This window comes from Protopterus annectens, chromosome 7.part0, assembly GCF_019279795.1.
Source record: "Protopterus annectens isolate FY-2018-M chromosome 7.part0, PAN1.0, whole genome shotgun sequence".
Lineage (NCBI taxonomy): Eukaryota > Metazoa > Chordata > Ceratodontiformes > Protopteridae > Protopterus > Protopterus annectens.
In genome coordinates, this window is record NC_056739.1 from 231198784 (window position 1) to 231223079 (window position 24296).

General features: G+C 39.4%; 1 protein-coding gene across 1 annotated transcript in view; it reads left to right on the forward strand.

Annotated features, from left to right (window-relative positions):
• LOC122805918 (extracellular calcium-sensing receptor-like) overlaps positions 1-21611 on the forward strand; it is a 177221-nt gene extending 155610 nt beyond the window's left edge. The window contains exon 6 of the mRNA XM_044076162.1: positions 20707-21611. Within this exon, the coding sequence (XP_043932097.1) occupies positions 20707-21611 (905 nt within the window). The remainder of the gene's footprint in view (positions 1-20706) is intronic.
• The last annotated feature ends 2685 nt before the right edge of the window (positions 21612-24296 follow it).

Sequence of the window (24296 nt, forward strand, 5' to 3'; positions counted from 1 at the left end):
AACTAAATTAAGTTTGAATACAGTAAGAGTTTATTTCATGCGGAGTGGCAGATGGTTCCATAGAAGATGAATTCTCTGTGATGCATACTAATCAATCCAGCACATTCTACTTGTGCTTCCAGAAGAGATTGACATACCCTGAGCAGGTTGTTTATGCAACCACTGGGTTTCTGAATGTGTAATAGGCATGATAAGATATGGTTTGATAGTCAGAAGAGAGACAAGGTTTTAAGAGGAGCTGCAAAGCTTCCATGATTTAGGTAGTGGTGCTGCGGTAGCGTTGTCACCTCACAGCAAGACATTGTCCCGTTCGATTCTCAGCTAGAGTGTCTTCTGTGTGGAGGCATATGTGAATGGGTGCGCCTTCGTTGAAAGTTGTGCATCAGGGCTGGTAACTCAGCATGTAAAAATCCACTACCAAACATAAGCAGACCGGAGTTGTGCTGTGGCGACCCCTAACTGGGAAAAGCCAAAAGACACAACAACAACAACTTTTGTAGTAAGGAAGCACTGTGGTCATTCCAGTTGTGACAAGTGTTTGGACAATTACATACTAAGAGGGGAAAAGTATACAGTCTTGAGGGGACTTGAACCAATATTTTCATCACTGATATTCAGGCCAAGCACATCATCTATAAGCTGAGCAAAAGACATAGTCAAATAACTTTGTCTCCAAAGGTTTTGCCTAAATCAAGAACCTTTAATGTGAGTGAATAAGAAATACAGTGAAAATATTAACTAGGTTTCTGTTAGTAACACTTGAATTATGAAACATAGCACGCATATTTCACACAAGGCTGTCAATGTTACATGCAGTTGCATGTGCTATTTCCCAAACTGCAAGTAAAATACATGATCTGTAAACTTGTCCAGATGTATATCACTTGATGGATTTCATTCTAATACACCTTGTTATTAGCACTTTGCATCTAGGACCCCCGTTATGTGCAGTTAGCCTATGCCAGATGTGGATTACATACCATCAGAAAGGTACCCTCTGTATAAAAAGTAATGTCCCATGGCTATTAAAGGAAGGCTGTCTGACCTAATTATTTTTCAAAGAGAGAGTTTCAGTGCTGCCACTATCTACTACCAAGGTGTGTGTGGTGTTGCAAAATTTAACTATAAAATGATATTGCTGCCACCTACTGTTTCTAGCACCTAACCTCTTTGCTGTAATAAGCTAGGAAAAGTAACTGTTCCCTAGCTTTATGGTGTGGAGGGATAAAACCCTGAGTATGACCTGGATGACCCAAAATCAGTTAGTGACCTGGAAACTGGAGGAGCTTGGTATCAGAGGATAGAGAGGAGTAATTAATGCCTGCTTGCACATCTCATGGGAATGGGAAAGGTCCTTTGTTATGCAATGATGACAAATGCTGAAGAGGGACATTCAGGATATACAACACTAGGGACTAAGAATGTGCTTAGCTCTGACAAGCTGTATGGTATGACAGACTTCATAGGCAGTACAGTCCCACAGGGCATGACATAATCAGAATTTGCATCAACCACTAGTGACGACAGAGCCTTATCCAGTAAAAACTCCTGATGGCACCCTTAACAGCAGCTTCTTTCATCAGTTGTCACCCTACAGAGAACAAATGGAATGATTAATGATGGAGGCCTGACAGTTTTGAGGTGATAGTGTATAAAAATCATAAGATAAAATAAGTGAACTACAACAAAGCTGCGATGAATTTTAAAAAAGTAAGCATTTATTTATAAGATAAACCTTGCACTGTCCCAGCTTTTTGGTATGTCTATTTTTGTGTGGTTTGTCCTCATTCTTCCTCATTGCCTTCCAAACAGACATCACTTTCACAACTAGGGTCAGCCAAGATTAGAGTTCTTTTAAGCAGCCATCAGGGTGTGTTGAGGTTTTATTTTTTGCCCCCAGCCCTGTTCATATATGAGTATGATTACCTGCAGGTGGTGCTGAAAAGGGTTGACCATGCCAAATGTCCCCCGTGTTCATGATAATGCTCCCATCAAATAACCTCACCCTGCCAGAAGGAATCATAGGTAGTTCTCCCCAGCCTCCACCAGGGACTATCTTGCCCACATGTGCCCCAAGCGAACATGTACAATCCTCTCCATCCCTTGCTCAGACTGGTCAGAGGTACTTCTGTATGTCATACAACACAGTCACCTCTTCTTCAAATTAAGAAATCAGTTTGGAGTAACAGGTATATCTTGCAGAGTATACCCCTGGTCTGGAACGACTCCCTAGCCATGTAAAACAAATATCATCCCTGTCCATATTCAAGCACATCTTGAATCTATGAATGGATAATAAAAAATTTGCCCAGAGACTGCCCTTTATGCAATTAATGGACAACAGCTCCTAAATGCTTTAATCCACACATGGGTCCCCTATATATGGTTCATAGGTTCATAGGTTCATACTAGACTATCTGCCCTAGGGCATTTATAAGCATAGCCAGAGTGTGTTTGGCTTTCGCCACCCATTTTAAATTAATTTTGCTATGCCCTTTTTTGAGGTTAGTATACTGTGCCTCTGTCTAACAGTGACACAGAAGTGATACCCAGGGTAAACCTACGATCTCCCATCCACTCATCAAGATTCCTCTTGAAGAGAGTTAATGAGGGACTCTGCCTAACCTGGACTGGGATTTTATTCCAGAGTGAAGGGAGCCTCTGGGTTATGAATATGTCCCTCCAGCATGTCCTATTTATTTCAGTGCTGAGGTTCAAGTCTCTCGAGCGTGTAACTTGATGGGATTTGGATTTTCTGAGGTGCAGCATGTCCATTAATTCCGGGTTGGACATGGCTTTATACATCAGGCACAGATCGCCTCTGAGCAGGCGGTATGCCACTGAGTAGAGCTGGAGTTTCTTTAACTGGGCAGCATATGGCATCTGTTTGAGCCCTTTGATCCTCTTGGTGAGGTACTTTTGGGGTCTTTCCAGTTGCTGCAGGTGTCTGGTAAGATACATCCTAAAAGGGGCATTGTACTCAATTATGGGCCTGATGAGGGATGAGTAAAGAGGCACGATGACATCCCCTGATCTAGATGTAAATCCCTTCATGATTAGGTGGGCTATATAAAATGTTTTTCTAACCACTTTGGCCAAGTGGTTGTCAAATGAGAGATTGCTGTCAACTTGGGTCCCCAGGTCCCTAATTACTTCTTCCGTACTTAATGGATTACCACCTATGTGGTCATTTGTGGGCACTTTGTTTTTACCAAAGGGGATGACTATACCCTTTTTGGCATTTAGCTTGAGGCCATGGCTCTGGCATCAGATGTCTATTTCTATGAGGCCCTTTTGGAGGATGCTTGTGTCGGCTTGAGAGTCGATTATGGCACCCAGTTTGCAGTCATCTGTGAACTTGGTCAGCCACGGTCCTTCCATGTTGACCTGTACCTCCGAGAAATATATACCGAACAAGAGAGGTCCCAGGACTGAGCCTTGTGGGATGCCACTTGTAACTGGTTTGGAGTCTGACATGGCTCCAGCAATTCTAACCATGTGGGTTCTGTCCTTGAGCCAGTTTGCAACCCATCTAGTGACATAGGGGTTTATATTTAAGCTGGTGAGCTTATCAATAATGCCCAAGTGGGGTATTGTATTGAAGGCTTTTGCGAGGTCCAGGTGGGCTGTGTGGACCATCTTCCCCTCGTCAATGGCCTTGGTGACTGTTTCAAAGAAATTGACCAGGTTTAAGATGCAGGATCTGCCCTTATCAAAGCCGAACTGGGTAGGATCCAGTGTCTGTAGGTCCCCAATATCTTTATTTATGAGGTCCATGATGATCCTTTCCATAGATTTGCAGACCAAGCTAGTCAGGCTTATGGGGCGATAGTTTCCAGGATCCATTGAGGCACCACCTTTGTGGAGAGGGACCACAGTTGCTGTACGCTACTCTTTTGGTACATATCCTGTAGTAAGGCTGAGATTAAACAGTTGTTTTATGTTTGGATTTAGCTCTTCTTGGAGTTCATGTAGGACGCAGCCCAGGACACCGTGTGGTCCCATTGATGCTGTGTTTTTTGCTTTGGAGAGGGCGGCTCTTACCTGAGCATCTGAGATGTCAGGGGGGCAGCACTCTGCTGGGATAGATATTTGCCCTTTTGGTGGGGAGGGGAGAAGTTTGCGCTGAACCTGTCAGCTAGGATGTTGGCAATGTCTGTGGGTTCAGTGTATTTTTTGTCATTTTGGACTAATTCTGAGCATATCTGGGAATTCCCACCCAGGTTCCTAACATAACTAAAGAAAGCCTTGTGATTATCCTTAGTGTCCTGTGCAATTTTTCTCTCGAAGCTGGCCTTAGACGATTTTATGAGTGCCCGTAGTTTTTTGCTAATACTGATCAGCGATGCCTTCCCTTTTTGGGATTTTGCTCTATCATGTAGTAGCTTCCTCCTTCTATCGTATAGTTTGTTTATGGATGGGGTCCACCAGACAGGACGTCTGCCTTTGGAGGATTGGGTCTTGGTTTTATTTGGGATTGCATGATCCATGCATTCCTGAAGGTGTTCCTAGAATGCATTTATTAAGGATTCTGCATTCTGGGCCATATTTTCCACAGGCCTGGGAGCTTTGAAGGATTCCACCTCGGTTTTGAGGAGTGTGAAATTTGCTTTAGAGAAGTTTTTCACTTTGGTTTTCTGGGCAGGGGGTGAGGTCAGGATGTGAATATCCAGTGAGATTAGTTTATGGTCTGATCTTACCAGTGAGGGATACAATTCTGGTCTGGAGCATAGAGTCCCCATGTTGGTGATGATCAAGTCCAGTATGTTTTCCCCTCTTGTGGGAATGGTAAAAAGTTGTTCCATAGCATTTGAGTTTATAAATTCTAGGAACCTTTGGGCTAGGGTGTTGGAGCTAGAGTAATGCTCCCAGTCTATGTTAGGGAAGTTGAAGTCACCCAATATAATGGTGTTTGGAGAGACCTTCATATTTTCCAGTGTTCTCAGGAAGGCCAAGTGGGGTTCCTGGGTTTGGGAGGGTGGTCTGTAGCAGGCTATAAACTGGAAGGCAGTTTTACCCACTGTTAGTTGCACATGGATAGTCTCTGATGCTTCGTGCTGTGCCACCAACCTGGAGGTGTGGGTATCTTTGACGAATATTGATACTCCCCCTCCTTTTGTGGTTTGGTCCAAGTTTTGGGGCCGAAAAGCATGGTATGAGGTATAACCTGGTAGTGCTGGGGTGCTCTCGGGAGCCTTGAATCAGGTTTCTGTTACTGCACAGATATCGATGTTCTCCATGCAAAGGAGAGTTTCAAGTGCATGCATCTTGAGGTTTAGACTTCTGGCGTTGAGTAGCATTACTCTTAGTTTCTTATCCCTTGTGATACCTATGGAGGTTGGTTTGTCTTTTGAGCCTTGCCTAAAAGAGGCACTATGGGGGTAGCAAGAGCCTTTGCCAATATCCAAAAACCCAGGGGTGACAGGTGCAAGCCATCCCTAGCGAAGCATCGTGGCTTGTCAAGCATGTCATCCCAGGCTGACAGGCATTGGATCCCCTTTGAATGACACCAATACTTAAGCCAATTGTTTAAATTGATCATCTTGTCTTCATATTGTGGCATAATTCTTGGTGAGGGTAAGATGCTACTCAAGGTCAGGGTCAGACCGGCCTGGGCTACATGCTCAGAGAGCTTCTCTATGTCTCTTTTTATGTAGTCCAGGGAGGTACGTCTCAGGTCATTCACACCAGCATAGACAATGACCGAGTCATATTTGTACTTGCCTTGGAGTGACCTGAGTGCTTCTGTTATGTGGCGGATCCTAGTGCCTGACAGGCAGCTCACTGTGACTTTCTCCTTGTTCAGCCTGGTGAGCGGGACGTCAGTGTGCCTGAAGATAGAGTCACCTATTACAAGTGTATCAGGTGTGTTGTTTAGCCTTAAGGGCTGTGACTGTTTGGCACACTGGCTTTGTGAGCTATGTGTTGCATGTGTTTTGTTTTGGGGTAGCGGTTGCTTGGGTGTCTGCTTTGGAGGTCTCTGCTGCTTAGGCAGATTTTTATTTAGAGCCTCCGAGTATGTTTTTGTGTGTTTATGTGTTTGGTTTGCTGTTGTGGTAGGACTATGTGAGACTGGAATTGTAGTGAGTGTGGTTTCCTTCTCCTCCTGACTGGTTACGCTAGTATTGAGTTGAGAGAGCTTTGAGCTTAGCCTCCAGTTTGGCTATATGGTTGCATCTCTCACATGTTGAAATTTGTTGGGAGGAGGAGAGGGTTGTCTGTGTACATGAGGCAGTTGTAACATTGCCTCAAGATTCCCAGATTCACCAGCTGGACGAGAGAGGAGATTTACAACTGACCTTTGGACATGCTAGAATAGTATTGGGAATTCCTTTGTAATTGAAAAAAGGGCCAATGGGGAACAAGGTACTCAAGGGGAGTTTGTGAGGGTGTAGTGCTTTTAATTTTTTAGTGCTGACTTATATAATTGCTTTAGTGAGCAAGTGCCAGGTAACTTAAATGCAATGTGTTACATGTAACTTAAATGCAAAAATGACAAACAGTAACTTTCTTTCAAGTGAAACAAGGAAATAAGTACAGTAAGCAATGCAGACATCACTAGGGATCCACAGAAGTGCTGAAAAGCCGTGTTTTAGGTGGAATTAGCGTTTCAGGGAAATAACAAGCAAACAAACAACAAGCATACAAACAAAGCTAGATTCAGGAGGCCTGGATCTAGTCTATGCCACAGCAAACAAGGTGTACCAATTTCAGTAAGAAACTGTTCAAATATGCTGGCACTATAAGCCTTTAACTAGAAATTCCCAGCTCAGAATGGCAGAGTCCAGCCTCTCCTCCCACAAGAGTACAGACCACAAACCTTCTTAATGTAAAATAACTGTCCTGAGGCCCAAGTGCTTAAACCAGAACTAATACACTTTTAGAATAACAGACACTGAGCCCTCAATCAGCAGTTCCCAACTTAGAAGGATGTAAGCTACCTGTCCTGCCACCACAGTGCAGGCCACAAACCTTCCTAATGTAAAACAACTGATCTGAAGCCCAAGTGCTTAATCCAAAAGACTTAGAATGATAGCTACACTTTAATCAAGTTACTACCAAGCAGTAATAAATACAACTGAATTCTTTAAAGAATGCCTGGATTAGTGATCAAGTTATGCAAACAAAGCTAGATTCAGCAGGCCTGGATCTAGTCTATGCTACAGCAAACAAGGTGTACCAATTTCAGTAAGAAACAGTTCAAATATGCAGGCAATATAAGCCTTTAACCAGAAATTTCCAGCTCAAAAGGGCAGAATCCAGCCTCTCCTCCCACAAGAGTGCAGACCACGAACCTTCTTAATGTAAAATAACTGGCCTGAAGCCCAAGTGCTTAAACCAGAACTAATACACTTTTAGAATAACAGACACTGAGCCCTCAATCAGCAGTTCCCAACTTAGAAGGATGCAAGCTACCTGTCCTGCCACCACAGTGCAGGCCACAAACCTTCCTAATGTAAAACAACTGGTCTGAAGCCCAAGTGCTTAATCCAAAAGACTTAGAATGATAGCTACACTTTAATCAAGTTACTACCAAGCAGTAATAAATACAACTGAATACTTTAAAGAATGCCTGGATTAGTGATCAAGTTATGCAAACAAAGTTAGATTCAGCAGGCCTGGATCTAGTCTATGCTACAGCAAACAAGGTGTACCAATTTCAGTAAGAAACAGTTCAAATATGCAGGCACTATAAGCCTTTAACCAGAAATTCCCAGCTCAGAAGGGCAGAGTCCAGCCTCTCCTCCCACAAGAGTGCAGACCACGAACCTTCTTAATGTAAAATAACTGGCCTGAAGCCCAAGTGCTTAAACCAGAACTAATACACTTTTAGAATAACAGACACTGAGCCCTCAATCAGCAGTTCCCAACTTAGAAGGATGTAAGCTACCTGTTCTGCCACTACAGTGCAGACCAGAAACCTTTTTAATGTAAAACAACTGGTCTGAAGCCCAAGTGCTTAAACTAAAAGGCTTAGAATGAGTTACACCAAGCAATAATAAATACAATTGAGTACTTTTAAGATTAAGAAGCCCAAGTGCTTAATCCAAAAGACTTAGAATGATAGCTACACTTTAATCAAGTTACTACCAAGCAGTAATAAATACAATTGAATACTTTAAAGAATGCCTGGATTAGTGCTCAAGTTATACAAACAAAGCTAGATTCAGCAGGCCTGATTACACTAATTCTCACTAGGGGTAATATACAATTATCAACCATGTGATGGGTAATGCCAATCTAACACAAAATGTAATAGGAGGAAAATGGATGGGCTTTTTGTTATGAACACAGTGTCTGTTTAGCAAGCAATGGTGGCAAAAAGAAGGATTACATTATCCGAGCAGCACTCATCTGCCTGTAAAATAGTATTTATTTTATTTATTGTCTATTTTACATTTGTTAAATGGGCTAGTCTAATTGGATACATGTCCATTTTCAGTAGAGGCCCAGGGAGATAAGCTCCAACACAGACAATGTTGCTACAGTACAAGAATATAACAGATGATGTTAGCAAAAATGTAATACTTTTAACAATCTTAACACAAACACTAAAAAAGTTTTATGCATAAAAGATATTTCTATATACATATATACATTAACTTAAATTACAGGATCATGGTCTCTTTGGTTATTTAAGGAGAAGTCTGGAGTTAGTACAGAAGAGTAAAAGGTGAGGAGTAGCCATTAGTATAAAGATGGTGAGCTAGTCAGGGTTAGTACAGCGGCATAACCAACGTGTTCTAAGATATAGTTTCAGTTTATGTTTGAAAAGTGTTATTGAAAACAGTGATAAAAGTTCAGTGGGAAGTAGGTTCCGGTGTTTTCCAGCAGTGTTAGCGAACAGAGAGTCTCCTGCCAAGTTGTTGGATTTGCTTGTACAAACAAGTAGTTTTTTTTGAGGAATGAAAGTTTTTAAGATTGTTGTAAGGGGTAATGAGGCTAGAGAGTATTGGTAGGTTGATAAAGGGTCTTATGGGCAATAATAAGCTGGTGAAATTGAAGCTGATTTTGTAGATCTAGCCATCCTAGCTGCTTTAGATTAAGGCAATGGTGGGTTCTAAATGGAGTGCCAGTGGCAAATCTAGCAATATTATTGTAGGAGATTGCCAGTTTGTCGAGGTTATTTTTTGACAGATTAGTATATATATATATATATATATATATATATATATATATATAGAGAGAGAGAGAGAGAGGTGAAGCATAGAGGAGTGTGGAGATTAAGAGAGTGTGTGCTATAGTGGTTCTAACTAAGGGTGTAAGGTAGGGTTTGATTCTGTAGAGGGACTCCAATTTCTTATTGACTGTTTTTATTGTGTTGTTAATGAGTATCAGAGTTAAGGTTGCTTTCTATTGTTATTACTGAGAGTTTGGTGGTTGGATCAGAAGATATGAGAGTGACATTATTAGATATGACTGTAAAATCTACTGGGGTGGACTTCCGGGTTGGAGTAAAAAGCAAACGTTTTGTTTTTGGGGGGTTCAAGAGGACGCAGCGCTGTAAAAAACATTTTTCTACTGTATTAAATGCCTTTTAGGTTAGGGACTGTAGTTCAGATGGAGAAGTTCTGAGCATATTATTGTGGCATCATCTGCGCATTGTATACAGGTAGCTTGAGGAATTGCTGAGTGTAGATCATTAATAAAAATAGAGAATAGAAGTGGGCCTAATATAGAGCCTTGAGGGCCACCGAGGGAAATGAGGAGGTGGGTAGATAGATTATTACCCCATAGCACAGACTGCTGTCTATTGTCTAAATATGACTGGAACCATTTTATAGCCAGTGCCTCAAGTGAAATGCATATGTAGCTGGTGGTTAACCATATCGAAAGCTTTAGAAAGATCACTAAAGAGTGCAGAGGAAAGACTATTGTTGTTACGTTTTTGTTAATGCAGTATGTAAAGGATAACAGGCCAGTGGTGGTACTGTGGAATGGCCTAAATCCGTGTTGACAGTTGGCAAGTAAGTTGTTTTGGATTAGGTGAAGTAGTTGCCTATGGATGCGTTTTTCCATTATTTTCGCCAGTGGAGAAAGTAAGGCTATGGGACGATAGTTTGAAAAGTCATTAGAGTTCCCACCTTTATGTAGTGAGATAATGTGAGAGATTTTCCAGATAGTTGGGATGGTACCTTTATTTATGGTTCTGTTAAACAGTATGGAAATGGGATAGGCTATGACTTTAGCTGCTTTTTGCAGATATTCTGCAGGTAGTTGGTCATCTGAGGGGGTGGTTGGTTTTAGTTTTTAGAGAAGAGAGCAAACGAGGGAAGTTGGAACTGGTTGCAACTGAAATGAAGGAATTGAGCTAGTAGTAGAAGTTGGCAGATTTCAGCTACCTGGAGATAGTTGACTGGCAAGAGTTTGGATAGCCTCTGTGAAGAAGGTATTGAAGGCATTGGCAGTTTGTATGGGATTCTCAAGGTTCGAGCCTTGTGGGTTTTAGTATTTACAAATAAAGCGATGTCTTCTGACAAGAAGTAGCTTGAAGAGTCCTATTTTCATTTTAACCACCTTTCTGTTGCATGATAAGCAAATTATCTTTCCATCACTATATTCTTTTGGAGAACATGCTACTTCAAGAAGGAAGCTGCCAGGTTTTTTTTTCTTGTAAGACATGGATTTTTAGACTGGCAAAGTTTTTCACAGATGTTTTTTGAGTTGGTTCTCCAACCAGGGAATGGGGACTTGCCTCCAAGATTTGGTTTGGAAGACACTATTTGTTTGATTTTCTTGTCTTATAAGTTAGTACAGTGTTATAAAACATTTACAAATAGGGTTCTCTTCAGTTTAAGTGTCTGTACAAAACAAATAGTCCATAAGGGTCTGTCATATAATAACTCAAAAGAGCTGAACCATAATGCGGCTTGTAGTACTTCTTTAATTGTAACCAACTTGAGATTTATTGGTTACAGTTTTTGCCACTTTCTCCCAATTACTTTCCTTAGCACTGATTGGAATGTTTGGTTAAAATGCTCAACTAACCCCTTTGCTTAGGGATGATATAGTAAGGACTTTTAAATGATTAACTTTAAAATACTGGCACAGCTAGTACAGTAATTTTGATGTAAATAGACTTCCTTGGTCAGTCAGCATTTCCCTGTGTACTTCTGCTTTGGGAAAATAACAAGAACTCCCCAACTACAGACTCAAAATTAGCCTTACAAAAAAGAGTAGCCTCAGGGTTCTTAATTGACATAGTCCATAACAGCCAAACTAAATTGAATCCCATTTCAGGATTTTACCAATGGCCCAACAAGTTTACAGCAAATGTTCAAATGGCACCTGTTTGTTAGAAACAAAGCATATCTGAAGCTGCCTGGGCAATGGTATGTCATCTGGCATTCAGGGCATCAAGCACATAAGTAAATCTTCTTCCATTATTTCTGTCCAAAAAAACTCTCCAGAATGGTACCCCCCCCCCCCTCAGTATGAGATTGTGTACTAATTTCACCACTAGGCTTTGGAAAGGTTTGATACCATGCAGTTAGTATACTATGCCCTCTCTGGGTACCATCCAGCTAGTGTACCATTTCCTCTCTGGGTACCAAGCAGCAAGTATACTATGTCCTTTTTGAGTACCAAGCAGCTAGTGTACTATGTCTTCTTTGGGTACCAAGCAGCAAATGTACTATGTCCTCTCTGGCTACCAAACAGCTAGTGTACTATGTCCTGTCTGGGTACCAAGGAGCTAGTGTACTATGTTATCTCTGCCTTGACGTTGTACAATAAATAATCTTCTAATTGAATGTACAGGTAGGAAGCACTAACATTTTTTTCATCATATTTCCTTATAACCCTGGCTGTATCTCCCCTTCCTGTCTTTAAAGTGCCATCTTCCATCTGTGTCCTTTTAATATTTATCCAGATTACCTGGAGATCAGCTAGCTCTGGAGTTTCCTTGGGGTCTGCTTGTCATTAAGGAGAAGGCAATGCCTCCCTTCCTATAAATCTAGGACTTGGAGTCTCTGTATTTATATGTTCTCCTAAGACAGGTTGCTCATAGCAGTACTCTTTTGTCAGTTGCCACCTCAACTTTACTCATTTTTATTTTTTCATGCACTTTTCTAGAATAAAGCAGAGGCATAACACCCTCTTTCTTCTGTTTAGGATCCTGTACTATGTCTCTACAGAAATATGTTTGAGACCATGATAACAGTTAATCTGTCTGTCAGTATACACTACCTTTCTCCTTTTTCCCTGCCTTAGTAGTTTGCTCTTCCTCTATATCAGTGTGATTGTGCACCACCCTCTCACTTTTCTTCTACTATAGGTTATGCTCCCTCAGCAAATGGTATCACAGAATAAAATAAGGAAAATAAAGAAGATGAAGATATATTAGCTTATATGGTGTTTAAAACCATCCTTCATTTGAGATTTTTGTTTTACGCTCACAGAAATTGATTTATAACACTGACCAGATACTGTTTCTTCCTCTTTTCCTATATTGTGAAATCTTATTGCTAAGTTTCTACTCCTCAATAGTTGCATGCTGCTTAGAATTCTCTGTTTTCTACATTTTCCAGTGCTTCTGCTTTTCTTTTGATTGCAATCTTTCAATTAGGTATTCCTTTCCATCAATTCTTCCACCTATGTCTGCTCCCTGCTTTGCAAAACAATCAGGCTATAATAATTTATTATGCAACACCCCTGCAGTGTGTTGGCTTTGTTCCTTTATTACTGATTCACCTCGGGTACGTGTTGAAATGTGTTTTTAAATGTTACAAGTTGTTGTTCTTTCTGAAATCTTAAGTCACATTTTAGTTCCTTTAGTTTTTATAACAATATCCCTGGGTCTTTGTTTGACCTATATACTCAAGAAGGCATCCGGAGTTTTTTTTTTCTAGGTTAGTCAGGCACATTATCTTCAGACTTATTGATTTGGTGGTTCTATTTCAACAAACTGACAAGATAATGTATCAAAAAGACTACTTTCTTTCTACTGTCTCTATAAATACTTAAAGTTGGCAAAAATATTACCTATTATCATAGCATGTATTAAATTGGAACCTATAGCAATGTAATGAACCATTTTCCCAAACACAGTTTGTACTTCCACTTCAGTAATGGGATACCATTACATACCTCTGTGAATAATGACTAGTTCAACTGCTTTTTACAGCTTTATTTTATTTATTTTATTTGCCCTTTGTTATCTTGGTTAGTCTACTGGGCTGGGGGCCCATTTTCAGTGGAGACCCGAGGAGAAAAGCTCCACAAACACATGATAAAAAAGATGATGACAAAAATAATGCACATATATCATGACAAAACCAAGTTACATTGCAAGTTTAAAAACATACAAAAGGACAAGATAAAAAGACACATGAGTAACAACATTAATGCCTTGTAGATAATCATTAAAAGTATCAACCAAGCTCCACAAATACAAGATAAAAAAGATGATACCAAAAAAAATAATAATCATATATCATAAGTATACCAAGTTACAAAAGTTCTGTAAATACACTGCGTCCTTATAAGTATGACCATACTGGTTGAAACATGAGGTCCCTTCAGCTCTTTGCAATAAACAAAACATTTCAGTTTATTAACTTTGTTGTAGCACAATTGCAAATGAATTATTGCTACCCTTATAGGAAATAAAACAGGTGTGGCCATTATCAGGTTCAACATCTAGCGAAGCTATCAATTTCTGACACTCCTAGTCCATTATTTATCAGCATTTGACATGTTTTGCCTTAGGTCTACACTGCTCAGTTGTGAACTGCTTTATTAGTTTCTCTGAAACACCCACTTTCATAAACTAGCAGGCACAGCCCTGTTCGTTTAACAGCAGCATTTCTATCATTTCACTTGTAGTATGTTGATCTTCATGTCTAACCACAATTTAAGTATGTGTTTTAAAAAAAAACCTCAATGAGATGTAATGATTTTGTCCAGATGAAAAAAATCCAGAAATGAAAATTGAAAAAAAATTAAATATTTCAGCTTCTCTATTATGTTAGTCCGAGTTGGTATTATTACTCACAATGTCTTCTTTATGTTTTCACAATACTAACAGTTATTCCCTTTTATGCCTATAAAGGTTTTAAATATTCCTCTTTAAGCTCAGTTAAGAGAATCCTAGTACAGTTACTCTGGCCCCATCCTTCCTAGTGGCCATCCTGCTTGAATACCACCAAGTATGCCTGGAGCTCTTCTTAGATGGTCATATTTTTCAATCATAGAATTGTCATTGCCATGGACAGAGCTCTAACAATGGATACCATAACCTCAAATGCAATGGCTATGGTTTGCAGGACTGTGGTTTCTTGACATTTAGGCAGGTATGATATAACATACACTTCACTCAACAACACAGCAGACACCGCAGGGCTATAACCAGAAAAAAGAACAAAACAATTGCTGGATACACACAAATTTATTTAGGTCTTTTGTTCTTAAATAGAGCTTCATCAGAATACATTTACCCCATGCAAATGCATCCAATAAACACAATAAAAAATGTGATATGCTACTTATGTAGCCTATCAGCTTTCAGTTTCAAAACTGAAGCTAAAGAGATATGCTTGTTAAGACCCAGGGGAGTGCCAGCACTAATGGCTGTTCAAATAGCAATACAAGTATCCGTTCTCCTTAGGTGGATAATTCAGCCCATAATCATATGGTTTTCTTTAGGCAGCAAAATAAAAGTCAACAGTTTTGGACATTAATAATAGCAACACAAATGCCTAATACATCCACTAATGTGATATATTAATGCAGAGAACTCTACAAGATCATAAAACAAACAGCTTTATTGTAAAAGAAAATAAATGTCAGTGGTGCCGACTTCTTAGACAAACAAAGGTTAGTTTTCATAGAAACCCTGTCATTATGAAAAATGTGGTAAACGTGGTAAGGGTGACTCAACATAAGTGTTTGCAACTATAATGGAAAGATAGTAAGCTTAAGGTTTTCAAGTGCAAAGGTAAGATCCAAAGGAGAAGTTACTTTTTTAAGGTAGCCAGATAGGCAACATCGCTTTTGAAAACGTCTTAACTTGAGAATACTTAGAAAGGGGAGAATCCAAAGACGGGCAAACATTAATGCCTACAAATGCACCTTGACAGAGGAAAGAAAAGTTAAGTGGACAATAACTCACATGAATAAACAAGAAATAGAGACAAACAGGCTTGAAGAGGATCCTGTTTCTTGGACTAGGACCAACTAGTAAATCTTTTCTACTTACACAAATATGATTTCATAGTATGAGCTATTTTTTGCCTCTTTCACTATCTACTGCATATACACAGAATAAAGGTGCATAAAAGCAATCATAATTCTATCATCTATCAGAGTTTAAGGATGGAATGTATCAAATGTTTCTTGTTTTTTTGTGAAGAGATTCAGTCTATGGGGAAGCCTGTGGTAATTGCCCCTGGCCTAATAGAAAATAAGGGAGAACCACTCTTACCTGATCCAAAGGAGTCAACACCCCAAGGTTTGGGAAGGCCTGCTGTTTGATTAATTGGAAAGAGTGGAAAAGCATACAGGAAGCATTCCGGTTATAGGAATGTTAGGGCATCTGTCTTCAAGGCCTGTTTACAATGAGTCCTCCAGCAGAATCTCTTTAGTTGTCAGTTCTGAGACAAGTCAAACAGATCTACTTGAGAAGTTCCCAACAGTCGGACCAATTCTTGGAAGGTTGCTGTTACACTTTATAATATGTTCTGCTCCTGCTTCGCTTGTCTGTAATTAAGTTTTGCACTGGCAGAATGTATGATGCCAGACGGGTCAAAATGAGCTGAGTTGCAAGTCTGCAAAGAAGGTAAGATCTGGTACTTCTTTGCTTGTTTAAACATCCCATCGCTGTGTTATCTCTGTAAACTTGCAGGGGTCCTGGGGACCACAGACAATTTAAGACTTACAAAGCATTGATCAATACCTTCGCCTCTCTGACATTGAAGTGTTCCTGTCTGCCATGAGGGTTTCACAGACCTTGCACTTTCGGACCTTTGGATACAGTTTTCCTTGGCAGATCTGATGCATTGGTATTGACAAGGAGAGAGGAGTCCCAAGCCAGAATGGCAGACCTGGACTGGGGAAGACCTGGTCTAAACAACAGAGAACCTCTCTCCTTACAAATCCCAGAAGAGGGATCAGAAAAGGTAAAGGCTGAAGATGCTTAGTCCAGACATAGCTGAGGTAGCCCTGAAATTTTCTTATGTGGAATCTGGCCAGGAGAAGCATGAGGATTCATTGATGATATGTACTCTGAAATCCAGAAAATGTCTTTTGCAGATATTTGTCTTTGATTGGAAAAACTCAAGAAGAACAGTTAGAACATCTATAATTTTTTTCTGAAGGAATCCAATAGTCATCCCAAGAAAACAATTCTGTGAGAAGGAAAGAGGATTTCTGTAAACTGATTTGAAAAGCCAGACAGAGTAAAAAAATACTGAACAGTTGCTGAATACTCTTAACAACTGAAGAGAAAGAGACTGCATAGATAAGAAATTCATCCTAATATGGAAACCTGCAAATACCATGAAGTTGGCAATAAACAGTGACCCTTGGTGCAGTAGAAAATCCACAGGGTAAGACTGAGAACCTAAAATGTGAGCTACATACATAAATTCTTAAAAAAATGCTTGAACTTCTTGCCAGTCAGTATGTGATGATATGAATCCTTTGGGACTAGTTTTATCACGAAAGCTAGGAAAGCAGCAGATGCAAAAACGGACTGAAGAGATAACATTTTGAACTTTGTAATTTTGTCAAAGATTTAGAAAGTAAACGCCTAGCACGGAACTCCAATTTCCTTCCCTCATTTGTACTACAAGAAAAAAACACTGAATAAAAGCATTTGCCCACCTAGCATGAAGACACTAATTCGATTATTCCCTGAAAATATGAATATTTGATTCAGAATTTGAGCTAACAGGAAGACTTGGCTTACTGGACAAGGATGAATTCCCTTGAAAGGAGGGATGGGTTCCCATTACCAAGTGACCCCCTCCATGAATTACTTTTAGAAACTTCTTGTCTTAAAAAAAATCTGACACCATAAAGGACAATGAAGAGTCAACTGAGGGAGGGACTGACATTCTGAGTGTTGAAATAAGGCTGAACAGGCAAACGGTTATGCTGATTAGGACTTGATTCTCTGAGGCTTTCACTTTGTTTTTTTGCAACCTCCAGGCCATTGCTTTTTAAAATGCTATTCGATAGCACCTTGTTGCTTGGACTGCTTATTGAAAACATGGTGCAGAAGAGAAAGGGACATTTTATTTGCCTTGAATAACACGTGCCGAAAATGTTGATTAATTCCTTGAATAACCTTTCCCCTGTATTCACACATTTCGAGCACCTCAACTGCAGAAGGGCCGAAAAGAACTTCTTTTCTGAGGGAGAATATAACATTTCAGCCTAAACATCACCTTAAAGGTTGTGAAAACTAAGTTGAGCAAGGCTTTTAGATGCTAATCTAAAAGCAGCAGCTCTGGAAGTAGTATCACAGCATCATAATCAGACTTTAAAACATGCTTAGTAACAAGAAAAGCAAATATTAAACAGGCATTCAAAGAATTCATTTTTAGCTCAGAACTGAGAAGGTTAACTACTAAGTGTGGCGTGTTCTCAAAGGATAAAGCAAATTCTTTAACATATGAGCTTGACAGTTTGAAATTCTGAAAGTTAGCATAGCATAGGAATGTACTTTCCCAAACTGACAAAAGCTTTTCCACCCTTGTCTGAGGGAATGGTGTTAGCAGCAGATATTTGTTTAGCAGAACTAATTTTGTATAGGGACACCATTGCTACATCTGCTTTAGGGTAACAAAACAAATATTTAGGAGTCTAAGTAACCCAGCAGATGATGTCATATTTCTTGGAGACAAACGGCTGATTGTCCTATAAACTAAAAATAATGAGAAAAACAAATTTGTAAAGCAAGCAAAACAGGGGGAATAGCTGCAGACGTAGGCATGACTAACCGCAACAAACCATAATATATTTTATGTGCAACAGGAATTTCATTTTGCTCTCTCAAAAAACCTTTATAATCTTTGATAAAGTATAAGAAAAAGATAAATCTTCTCAAGGTAAATATGAAGCACCGCCTTCCTCAGACTCAAAACATTCAGACTAAATAACTTCCTGAAGTTCAGCCATCCACCTGTATTGACTGTTCTTCTGAGGGACAATCTTAGTCAGAAAGAGAAGCAACTCTTTCTTTCCTTTCCTAAAGAAGTATTTAACAAGGAATAAGCAGAAACTAGTTCCTTAGAAAATTCTATCAAATCCAGCCTGTCCATAGAAACAAAGAACAGAATGCAAGATGTTCACACTATGCTCACTTTTCCTGAGAAATTCCCGGGAAAAAGATTGACCCTTAGTGGGCATTGTTCATCCCTAATTCAGCTATCCTATCTCAGCTAAGGTAAAAAACCTAACCTGCCCCTTTCCCTGAGAACAGCAAGAGTGATTTTCCCTTCTCCACAAAGGTCAACCCTACAACCACAAAGGAAGGTGCTGTCCACTGGTATATGATGGTTATAGGTGCTACACAAGAGGGACCAGGCGAAAAAGATGAACAGTCTAAGCAACCAAGAATGGCCACAGCAGAGTTACCCACCAGTGGCTGAGGCACAACTGGAACCATCCTGAGAACAAAGACTCTCTGAAAGTTTATTCTTTGTGCATACAGGATAAGATAAAATCATGGAGACTGGTAGCTGGTCTTGGGCTAAGCTCAGAATGAGAACTTAAAATGGATATTGAAGCCTAAATGAGTCAGTAAATGGTAACAAAGAACAAGTGGTTCTGATGTATGCAAATCACTAACAGTTGCCCACAAGCACAATATCTTGCCCCCACACACAAAACTACAAATTGTATATTAAACTTTAATAAAAAAAACAGAAGCTTTTACAAAGAAAAGGTCACACGAGCAAAACTCCCTTATAAAACAATATTGGTACTAAACAATTTACTTCTCAAAATTATTGTGCATGCATGCAAAATAATTTTGGGCATCTTTCAATCAATTAATGTTATTAAAATTGCAGAGCACCTCAATGGCTCTGTTCAAGAGAAATCTTGACCTGTGGATGGGAGATCATAGGTTTACCCCGGGAATCATCTCTGTGTCACTGCTGGACAGAGGCACAACAAACTAATGGGCACAGTATTTTTTCATATAAGGGGTGGCGTAAGCCACAAAAATTTGGGCTAGGCTTATAAATGCCTTAGGGCAGATAGCCTAGTATAAACCTATGAACCTATGAACTAGAACTGACTCAGTGCAAGATCAGTAAAACTTGGGGGTGGGGGCAGAAATTATGACTGATCTGCTACTGTACACTGTAAAGCTTATCTGGGGTGTAGACGGCATTGGCTATTTCTCAAGGCAGCAATATGTATTTACCAGGGGCCCTTAAGGACAGTAACAGTCTGTTTATTAACTGGCTTATTCTAGTGTGGATTGAGAAATCACCTTATTTGACACATTACCTGCATAATATTAGTTCACTGATACCAAATAATCGCCACACCATACATCTGACAATTGAGTTTGTACTCATCTTATATCAGATGTATCTTACATCTCCAAACCACTACCTGAATAAAAGTGATATGGACAATTACACCTGCAGAAAATTGTTTAGTCTAGAATGAGGAAAATGTTATTCATATCTTCCTGCATATTTTACTGGTTACATCTACCCTGTTTTAATGTAAGCAGAAGCAAATTTTGTATATGAGACAGAAAATAACACTCTTAAAATTTCAAAATGTCTCTTTTTTCATTATTCGTATTCTTATATTTTAAGAAAATGTTTGGAAGCTTTCTCTGATTACTGCAAAATTTGTACAATGACTAATATATGCAATTGTTGAAACAACAAAATCTATAACTGTGAGTCTGAGTTTTTGTTATGATGTAAATATAAATAATTTGAGGGTGATATCAAAGTCTGATGTACAAATATGTTCCAATAAGATTTGCTCATTTCAGGCTTCTTAGAAAGTGACAACATGGGTCTAATTCCAAAGGACTTGCTGTGAGTGTTAATGAGTTACTCTAGTGTAACTCGACCCTAATTCCAAAAGACTTGCTTGCCGTTTAAGTGACTATAAAGCAAGCTTACATAATAGCAAGTAACTTAAATTGAAGGCAAGTCTTTTGGAGTCCGGGCAGTTTTACACCTAAGTATGTCACTTATACCAACAGCAAGTCTTCTGGAATCTATTCCCATATTTATAAATACATTAGGATTGTAAATTTCTTAAAACAGCAGGCAAATATTCAGTATGCATGATTTTCCTTGCAGAAAAGATGGCCTTATTGTATTGTATTGGAAAATATGCAGCCAGTCATTGCCTTTGCACTGCAGCATGTCTGGCGGGCATATTAAAGCAGGAAGAATGAGGCATAAGGTTTAGTTACTGTATTTAGGTTATACATCACAAATCAGAGCAAACGGGGGTGTTTTTTTCACCAAAGTTCACAGCTGTACATATTTTAGCAGGACATATATCCAGTACTCTCAAAATGGTGATATATCAATTACTTTGATAAAACAATTTGTAAGATATGAATTGCAGTCTTAATAATAGCTGAACAACTACTATTAAAGATTTTGCTGCAATTTTTTCTTGAAGCGTTTAACATCGAGGAAAATGAAAGTGTATATACAAAATAAGTACACTGATTTAGTAATCCTTCATTGTTCTAACTTGTTTGCCAAACAGATTCTGCTGCATGTATCAAGTGCCCAATTGACTCCTGGCCAGATGAGAGGAAGGTCGTGTGCAATTTGAAAGTTATGGAATATTTGTCCTTTGAAGAACCCCTGGGAGTGGCACTGACTAGTCTCACCATTCTTCTCTCCATCATCCCTGCATTTATACTGTGGGCGTTTGTTAAACACCGAGACACGCCGATAGTAAAGGCAAACAACCGCAGCCTCAGCTATTTCCTACTTGTTTGCCTTGTTCTTTGTTTTCTCTGCTCCTTAATGTTTATTGGAAAACCACAGATGACAACCTGTTTACTTCGGCAATCTGCATTCGGTGTTACATTTGCTATCTGTGTCTCTTCGATCCTTGCAAAGACCATCACTGTAGTTATTGTATTTGGAGCAAAAAGTCCAGGAAGTTTCCAGCAGAAATGTCTGGGTTCTTGGACACCAAGTGCTATTGGGTTACTCTGTGCAGTTGTACAGATCATAATATGCATTGCTTGGCTTGCATATGCATCACCTTTCCCAGAAGAAAACACACACTCCTTCACATATAAAATAATTATACAATGTAATGAGGGCTCCATTACTATGTTTTATTTTATGCTTGGATACCTTGGGTTTTTGGCAAGTATATGTTTTGCAGTGGCTTTTTTAGTACGGAAATTACCGGACAGATATAATGAGGCTAAATTCATCACATTTAGCATGCTGATTTTTGTTAGTGTTTGGATGTCATTCATACCGGCATATCTGAGCAGCAAAGGAAAGTATCTTGTTACTGTGGAAATATTTGCAATCCTATCCTCAGGATTTGGTTTACTAAGCTGTATTTTCTTTCCAAAATGCTATATAATTTTACTGAGACCAAATCAGAATATTAGAGAGTCTGTAGCATGGAAGCACACTAAATAGATCCATGGAAACACACTAAATAGATCCATTCTCAAAAACAAGTTTCCCTCAACTGTGGAAAATTTCTCATGTAATCCCACTTCATAAAGGGGACCTTCCACAGAACTGACAAGCTATCAGCCAATTGCTATTCTTTCACCTCTTTCTAAGATACTCGAAATGTGTATTCATCTCCATTTCATGAAATTCTTACTAACAACTAACCTTCTTGCAAACACTCAACATGGGTTTCGCCCATCACATAGTACCACTGCAGCTCTCTTATCCTTCACTAATACTGTAAACCATCACAGGAATAACAACAACTTTGTATCTGCCATCTTTCTAGACCTATCAAAAGCTAGTAGATGTACTAACTGAACTATCCTTCTCACCATCTGCCAAAGCATGGTTTCTGGTTGTCAGCAATCTGTTCTATGGCAGAGTGATCTATCTCCATGCCTTCCTTTATCAATTGGTGTCTCCCAAGAATCTATCTTGGGCCCTCTCCTTTTCTCCCTATTTACTAATGTCTACACACAGCTACTCCACATGGTTCTATAATACAGTATGCAGATGGTTCAACACTTATCTGTGCTGCCACTTCTCTATCAACTCTTCTTTCAAACACAGGAATCTTTCACTTCTATTGAAACATGGTTAGCCAATGCCCATCTAATCCTGAACCCAAACAAAACTAAATTATTACTCTTTCAACCTAAGAAGACATCTGTCTCAAGCCCAACATTTAACATAATAGCCAAAGACAATACTGTGATCTCCCCAACAACCCATACAAAGCTTCTTGGAGTGGAATATAGACAATACCCTAAAATTTGACTTGCATGTCTCTCTAAATATAAAAAGTCCATAAGAAATGTGGATGTCTATATAGGCACAAATGGTTCCTGACCACAATGGCTAAATTACATTAGCACAAACCCATCTGCTCTCCACTCTACTATATGCCTCTCCAATTTTAACTAATCTAAGGAAAACTGACTTATCCAAGCTAGAAGCATGTTATATAATAAAATTGTTATGTTTGCATCTGACTGCCCATATAGAACACATCATTTTACAGCTTTAAGGATGTTAGACTGGCTTGACCTTCCCAACATTATTCTTTACAACCAACTCTCTCTAACTCACAAAATTGTAAAACAACCAACTAGAACCCCTGCACTACAAAATCTCATCATTCCTTACATTTCCAGCAGACTACTTCACCCTAACGACAAGAACTTACTCACCGTCTTCAAGGCCAACAACACTGCAGGAGAATCTTTATCTTCCAACTATATATCTCATATATGGAACTCCCTTCCTATCTCCATTCTCTCGATCTCATCCACTAACTACTTTATGCCATCGCTTAAAGCTTATCTAAAAATAAGTGGCTATGTTCCTGTACTAACCCTTCATAAGTGCTCTGATATATCACAGTATACACAAAACATATCAAACTTCTCCACGGTGTTTAATCCTTTGTTCCTACCTACCAACCTGTCTTAACCTTATATCTTGACATAAGTCATACCTACAAATAGTTCTAGCTGGGTCTATATTATAAAATCGAAATCTACAAAGATCGAATGTTATAATATTGAACCCTAAACACCGAAATCTGCAAACATCGAACAGGCAGAATACCGATTTTTTTCCGTGGGAAAAAAATCGCTATTCCGAGAAAAATTCACACAACACAAACACACACAAAAAACAGCAATCCACACACATACACTTAAAATCCTACATCTAAGCCTGAACTGAACTTTACATACACTACTAGCTATCCACTTACCTTAACCCGACCCTAACCCTAAGGTCCATTACTATCGCACACTCAACTCACCCGCGCCCTGACCCTAACTCTCCTAACCCGCCCCCTAACCCTAACCTACACACAATCGCACACTTACCTGACCCGCGCCCTAACCCTAACTCTCCTAACCCGCCCCCTAACCCTAACCTGCACACAATCGCACACTTACCTGACCCGCACCCTAACACTAATGTCTACACAACCTCACACTTACCTGACCCACTCCCTAACCCTAACTCACCTAACCTGCCCCCTAACCCTAACCTACACACAATCGCACACTTACCTGAAACCAACCCGTAACGCCCCAACATATCGAACGCAGAAAACAGCAAAGCCACAGCAACGACTCACCAAATTATTTCCCTGGGAAAGAATTCGGTGTCCTTCACCTTCACTGTTTTCAGCGTTTGACATTACGGGTTCGATATTATAACATTTGATCTTTGTAAGATTCATTCTAGCTATGTTCAAAGCCCAGGTTTTGTTGTCAAGATGTAACAAATTTGTATGTTCTTATGTATAGTACATTTTGTTTATTTTATACTTTATTGATTATTGTAATGCGTGCATGAACATTCTTCTTACTCATGGAGCTTTTCTCCCTGGGCCTCTGCTGAAAAAGGACCTGTGTCCAGTCAGACAAATGTTAAATAAAATAAAATAAATAAATGTGCCTAAAAAGATAGTAAGGCTTAAAATATTGTGCTTTGAGATGAAGCATCCTATGTTTGTACAATAAACATATTTCTGTGTTTTTCATTTTTAGTAAAGGCCTATGGTATGTAAATCTCAGACTTAGCACCTGTAGGGTGAAAGCATTACAATGTTCTGAAACTGGGTTAAGAAAGGATTTGAGCTGGTCTAGTCCCTTTGCATTT